At 40.5% G+C, this 7,061-nt stretch overlaps 1 protein-coding gene across 1 annotated transcript; it reads left to right on the top strand.

The window, feature by feature from the left end:
- Positions 1-909: 909 nt before the first annotated feature.
- LOC135532635 (zinc finger protein 239-like) lies at positions 910-6,156 on the top strand. Its single transcript, XM_064960104.1, has 2 exons — positions 910-1,493; positions 5,027-6,156. The coding sequence occupies exons 1-2, from the start codon at positions 1,121-1,123 to the stop codon at positions 5,773-5,775; spliced, it is 1,122 nt and encodes a 373-aa protein (XP_064816176.1). The 5' UTR covers positions 910-1,120; the 3' UTR covers positions 5,776-6,156.
- Positions 6,157-7,061: the final 905 nt, after the last annotated feature.

The raw sequence follows: 7,061 nt of genomic DNA, 5'->3' as shown, positions 1-7,061 counted from the left end.
CAATTTACCACAGGTGGAATCCAATCAAGTTGTAGAAACATCTCAAGGATGATCAATGGAAACAGGATGCACCTGAGCTCAGTTGTGAGTCTCATAGCAAAGGTTCTGAATACTTATGTAAATAAGGTATTTATGTTGTTTTAAAATATGCCTTTTTTAGGTCCTCATTATGGGGTATGACACATTACTATGGCATAATCAAGCATGACCCAATACTATGGCAACACTAAGCATTAACTATTACTATGACGCCAACAAGCATGACGGATTACTATGGCAACACCAAGCGTGGCAGATTACTATGGCAACACCAAGAGTGACGGATTACTATGGCAACACCAAGAGTGACGGATTACTATGGCAACACCAAGCGTGGCAGATTACTATGGCAACACCAAGAGTGACGGATTACTATGGCAACACCAAGCATGACAGATTACTATGGCAACACCAAGCATGACAGACTACTAGTGCTCAGGAAGAATCATAATGCTTATATGGGGAAACAGGAGTGAAAAATGCAGAGGAGAGGTGATTAAGGGAGTGGGAACAGGTGTGGCCTTTGGTAATTGGAGGCAATTAGTAGCATGTATGCAGGCGTGCCATAACCCTTCACAACAGTAAGTGTTGAAGATAATGGACCTATGTAAATAGTGCTGCACTCTCATGGAAGCCAATTGAGATTATATTGTCAACATTGGCTTAGCTAGGTTTTTTTTAAACAATTACTTTTCTAGTTTATAATGTACATACTCATATTCAGGTCTAAGTCTATAAATATTGTCTGTACATTTTTATGACATTGTTTTCGTTGGTTTCTAAACTCCGTTACCCACTAGTCAGCAGCAGGCGATGTGAGTCTTTCAGGTGACGCTTCTTGGGTGACGTATAATCTAGTGGACGGGACACATCAACAACAACAACAAGCTACCGATTCAACCCCTTCGGCAGCTTGCTAGCCGACATAAAACCGAAACATTGAAGTTATTTTTAAACACAATCCTGTTAACGTATATACCAGTTAACTTAAAAAAGTAATTTTCTTGTTCAATTTGTTGAAATTGTTACTCAGCCTAGCACTAAGCTAGTCGCTAATGCAAACTAGCTAACAACCCCAACCATGAGCTCACTAAACTACTCCTCCCCTGCTAAAGAAGATGTGGTCTGCTGTGTGGAGAGAGAAGCTCTGGGGCTGAACATTGTCGTGAAAGAGGAGGATATTACAGTAAAAGGAGAGGAAGAAGCTTCCAGAACGATAAAGGAGGAAGATCATGTTACATTTGGAGTGGAAGAGGGGATAGAGGCTGTCACAGTGGAAGAGGAGTGGGTAGAAGATTTCAGAATAAAAAAGGAAGAGGAGGAAGATGTTATAGTGAAAGAAGAGGAAGAACCTTCTAGCGTGGAAGAGGAGGCTATCTCAATAAAAGAGGAGGAGGAAGACGTTTTGGAAGTGAAAGAGGAGGAGGAGACTGAAAAAGATCTGATTAACACCAGTAAGTATAGCTTCATTTGTCCTGCAGATGCGCACAAAAAAAGGGAATAACTTGTGGGGGGACCTTTATTTTGACATGAGGTAAGCAGAGAGGAAGTGTGTCTCCAAAATACCCATGTTTGTAAAGTATGTTTAATAATATACTATCATATACAAAAGTATGTGGACACCCCTTCAAATTAGTGGATTCGGCTAGTTCAGCCACACCTGTTGCTGACAGGTGTATAAAATCGAGCACACCGCCATGCAATCTCCATAGACAAACGTTGGGAGTAGAATGGCCTTATTGAAGAGCTCAGTGACTTTCAACATGGCACCGTCATAGGATGGCACCTTTCCAACAAGTAAGTTTGAAAAATGTCTGCCCTGCCAGAGCTGCCCCGGTCTACTGTAAGTGCTGTTATGTATTTTTATTTAATTGGGAGATCCCCATTATCTGCTGCCCAGGCAGAAGCTACTCTTCCTGGGATATATTATGGATCCCCATTAGTTATACTATAAGGTAGAGGGAGAAACGTAGTCCTGTGATAGGTCCTAAATATTTCAGCTATAAGGTATAGGGAGAAACGTAGTCCTTAATTAGGTCCTAAATATTTCAGCTATAAGGTATAGGGAGAAACGTAGTCCTTAATTAGGTCCTTAATATTTCAGCTATAAGGTATAGGGAGACACACAGTCCTTAATTAGGTCCTTAATATTTCAGCTATAAGGTATAGGGAGACACACAGTCCTTAATTAGGTCCTTAATATTTCAGCTATAAGGTATAGGGAGACACAGTCCTTAATTAGGTCCTTAATATCTCAGCTATAAGGTATAGGGAGACACAGTCCTTAATTAGGTCCTTAATATTTCAGCTATAAGGTAGAGGGAGACACAGTCCTTAATTAGGTCCTTAATATTTCAGCTATAAGGTAGAGGGAGACACGTAGTCCTTAAATAGGTCCTAAATATTTCAGCTATAAGGTAGAGGGAGACACACAGTCCTTCATTAGGTCCTTAATATTTCAGCTATAAGGTATAGGGAGACACGTACAGTGCCTTGCGAAAGTATTCGGCCCCCTTGAACTTTGCGACCTTTTGCCACATTTCAGGCTTCAAACATAAAGATATAAACTGTATTTTTTTTGTGAAGAATCAACAACAAGTGGGACACAATCATGAAGTGGAACGACATTTATTGGATATTTCAAACTTTTTTAACAAATCAAAAACTGAAAAATTAGGCGTGCAAAATTATTCAGCCCCCTTAAGTTAATACTTTTCTAGCGCCACCTTTTGCTGCGATTACAGCTGTAAGTCGCTTGGGTTATGTCTCTATCAGTTTTGCACATCGAGAGACTGACATTTTTTCCCATTCCTCCTTGCAAAACAGCTCGAGCTCAGTGAGGTTGGATGGAGAGCATTTGTGAACAGCAGTTTTCAGTTCTTTCCACAGATTCTCGATTGGATTCAGGTCTGGACTTTGACTTGGCCATTCTAACAACTGGATATGTTTATTTTTGAACCATTCCATTGTAGATTTTGCTTTATGTTTTGGATCATTGTCTTGTTGGAAGACAAATCTCCGTCCCAGTCTCAGGTCTTTTGCAGACTCCATCAGGTTTTCTTCCAGAATGGTCCTGTATTTGGCTCCATCCATCTTCCCATCAATTTTAACCATCTTCCCTGTCCCTGCTGAAGAAAAGCAGGCCCAAACCATGATGCTGCCACCACCATGTTTGACAGTGGGGATGGTGTGTTCATTGTGATGAGCTGTGTTGCTTTTACGCCAAACATAACGTTTTGCATTGTTGCCAAAAAGTTCAATTTTGGTTTCATCTGACCAGAGCACCTTCTTCCACATGTTTGGTGTGTCTCCCAGGTGGCGTGTGGCAAATTTTAAACGACACTTTTTATGGATATCTTTAAGAAATGGCTTTCTTCTTGCCACTCTTCCATAAAGCCAGATTTGTGCAATATACGACTGATTGTTGTCCTATGGACAGAGTCTCCCACCTCAGCTGTAGATCTCTGCAGTTCATCCAGAGTAATCATGGGCCTCTTGGCTGCATCTCTGATCAGTCTTCTCCTTGTATGAGCTGAAAGTTTAGAGGGACGGCCAGGTCTTGGTAGATTTGCAGTGGTCTGATACTCCTTCCATTTCAATATTATCGCTTGCACAGTGCTCCTTGGGATGTTTAAAGCTTGGGAAATCTTTTTGTATCCAAATCCGGCTTTAAACTTCTTCACAACAGTATCTCGGACCTGCCTGGTGTGTTTCTTGTTCTTCATGATGCTCTCTGCGCTTTTAACGGACCTCTGAGACTATCATAGTGCAGGTGCATTTATACGGAGACTTGATTACACACAGGTGGATTGTATTTATCATCATAAGTCATTTAGGTCAGCATTGGATCATTCAGAGATCCTCACTGAACTTCTGGAGAGAGTTTGCTGCACTGAAAGTAAAGGGGCTGAATAATTTTGCACGCCCAATTTTTCAGTTTTTGATTTGTTAAAAAAGTTTGAAATATCCAATATATGTCGTTCCACTTCATGATTGTGTCCCACTTGTTGTTGATTCTTCACAAAAAAATACAGTTTTATATCTTTATGTTTGAAGCCTGAAATGTGGCAAAAGGTCGCAAAGTTCAAGGGGGCCAAATACTTTCGCAAGGCACTGTAGCTGAAATATTAAGGACCTAATTAAGGACTACAAGTGAGACACGTAGTCCTGTGATAGGTCCTTAATATTTCAGCTATAAGGTATAGGGAGAAACGTAGTCCTTAATTAGGTCCTTAATATTTCAGCTATAAGGTAGAGGGAGACACACAGTCCTTTAATAGGTCCTTAATATTTCAGCTATAAGGTATAGGGAGACACACAGTCCTTTAATAGGTCCTTAATATTTCAGCTATAATGGAGACACGTAGTCCTGTGATAGGTCCTTAATATTTCAGCTATAATGGAGACACGTAGTCCTGTGATAGGTCCTTAATATTTCAGCTATAATGGAGACACGTAGTCCTGTGATAGGTCCTTAATATTTCAGCTATAAGGTATAGGGAGACACAGTCCTTAATTAGGTCCTTAATATTTCAGCTTTAAGGTATAGGGAGACACAGTCCTTAATTAGGTCCTTAATATCTCAGCTATAAGGTATAGGGAGACACACAGTCCTTAATATTTCAGCTATAAGGTACAGGGAGGCAAGTCCCCCTAATGGCTCTTGTGAGTCTCTCTGGATAAGAGCTAAATGACTAAAATGTCAGACTGTTCTGATTTGAAATCTCTCCACATTTTATGTCCTTTATTATTACAACTAATGTCTGATTTCGTGACAGTTGTTTGTCTTTTCAAATGATGAAGAGGACAGAATCAAGACAACCAATTATATAATTTGGACTTGGATTAAACAACCTAAGATGCTGACCTCAGGTTATTGAGGGATCTATTCTGGATTAAACCTCAGAGGAAGACAGCTTTATCATATGCAGGAGTTATTCAGGTCCCTGTTTAGTATTTACCTAAATACACTGTTTGTCTTTGGCAGGAGAGAGACCACACTCTCACTCTGACAGCAGGAAGAGTGCTTCAGGGGAACAAGACCTAGAGACGCCCAAACCAGTGAGACCACACCAGTGTTCCCACTGTGTAAAGAGGTTTAAGTGGTTAAGTTACCTAAAAGAACATGAACGAATACACACAGGAGAAAAGCCTTTCCAATGTTCCCAGTGTGATAAAAGTTTTACCCAATTAGGGAGCCTGAAAATACACGAGAGATCACACACAAGAGAGAAACCTTACCACTGTTCACACTGTGAAAATACTTTTTTCTCGTCAGGGGACCTGCTAAAGCATAAAAGAACACACACTGCAGAGAGGCCCTACCGATGTTCCCAGTGTGGAAAGAGTTTTATCCAGTTAGGGAACCTGAAAAGGCATTTGAGAACACACACAGGGGAGAAGCCCTACCACTGCTCATACTGTGAAAAGATATTTACCCAGCTAGCGAACCTAAAAAGGCATGAGAGGACACACAAAGGCGAAAAACCTTTCCAATGTTCCCAGTGTGAAAAGAGTTTTACAGAGTTTGGGAGCATGAAAAGACACGAGAGAATACATACAGGGGAGAAGCCTTACCACTGCTCCCAGTGTGAAATGAGATTTTCCTCATCATGGTGCCTAAAATCACACAAGAGGACACACTCAGGAGAGAAGCTTTTCCAATGCTCTCAGTGTGTAAAGATTTATACCCGGTTAGGGGACCTGAAAAGACATGAGAGGACACACACGGGATGAGCCTCATCACCGCTCCCAGTGTTGCAAGGGTTTTATCTGGTTAGGGAGCCTGAATAATACACTCTGAAGAGAAGCTTTACCACTGCTCCCACTGTGGATTTAAACTGACATGGTTAAAGCAACTGAAAGAGCATGTAAGTCCACACCTGAGAGAAACGTTATCAATGCTCCCAGTGTGGAAAGAGATATGAAGTCAAATTATAAAAATCAGACTAAAAAAATAAATGTGTTTTTTATTTCAACACATGACCTGAATATGGAGTATGTCAGAAAGAATGTAGATGTTCTGTGATTAAATTGCCCATTTTAAACTCACACTCTGTGTGTATCTGTGTGTGTCGTTCCTGGAGCCCTACAGAGGGGTATACTACGACACGAGATGGTGGAATAGAGGAGATGGAGATAGATGGTTGAATGGAGGAGATATAGGAGATGGAGGAGATATAGGAGATGGAGATAGATGGAGATGTAGATAGATATTGGAGATAGATCGAGGGGATTTAGGATAGAAAGGGGAGATGGATAGATAGATAGATGGGGTAGAGGAGATGGAGATAGATGGAGGGGTTAGAGGAGATGGAGATAGATCAAATCAAATTTTATTTGTCACATACACATGGTTAGCAGATGTTAATGCGAGTGTAGCGAAATGCTTGTGCTTCCAGTTCCGACAATGCAGTAATAACCAACAAGTAATCTAACTAACAATTCCAAAACTAATATCTTATACACAGTGTAAGGGGATAACGAATATGTACATAAAGATATGAATGAGTGATGGTGCAGAGCAGCATAGGCAAGATACAGTAGATGGTTTCGAGTACAGTATATACATATGAGATGAGTATGTAAACAAAGTGGCATAGTTAAAGTGGCTAGTGATACATGTATTACATAAGGATGCAGTAGATGATAGAGTACAGTATAAACGTATACATATGAGATGAATAATGTAGGGTATGTAAACATTATATTAGGTAGCATTGTTTAAAGTGGCTAGTGATATATTTCCCATCATTTCCCATCAATTCCCATTATTGAAGTGGCTGGAGTTGAGTCAGAGTGTTGGCAGCAGCCACACAATGTGGATGGAGGGGAAGAGGAGATGTAAGTAGAGGAGATGGATATAGATAGGTGGGGTAGAGGAGACATAACAGATAGCGAATATGTAGTTTGGAAGGTGTCCTTAATGTTATGTACACTCCCAACTGGTAAAAAAAATCTTAAGAAAAAAAAACACGAGTTGCAGTACCACCGTGGACCACAGGTTAGTACCTGTGTTCCAC

This window comes from Oncorhynchus masou, chromosome 5 (assembly GCF_036934945.1).
Source record: "Oncorhynchus masou masou isolate Uvic2021 chromosome 5, UVic_Omas_1.1, whole genome shotgun sequence".
Classification (NCBI taxonomy): domain Eukaryota; kingdom Metazoa; phylum Chordata; class Actinopteri; order Salmoniformes; family Salmonidae; genus Oncorhynchus; species Oncorhynchus masou.
The sequence above is the reverse complement of the archived record's forward strand: the minus strand, read 5'-3'. Positions and strand labels throughout refer to the sequence as shown.

What these genes read in the sequence shown, in the direction of transcription:
- LOC135532635 (XM_064960104.1), top strand. Translation starts at nt 1,121, where the DNA reads ATGAGCTCACTAAACTACTCCTCCCCTGCTAAAGAAGATGTGGTCTGC. An exon ending in AAAAGATCTGATTAACACCA is followed by an intron (nt 1,494 to 5,026) that starts GTAAGTATAGCT and finishes TGTCTTTGGCAG; the next exon opens with GAGAGAGACCACACTCTCAC.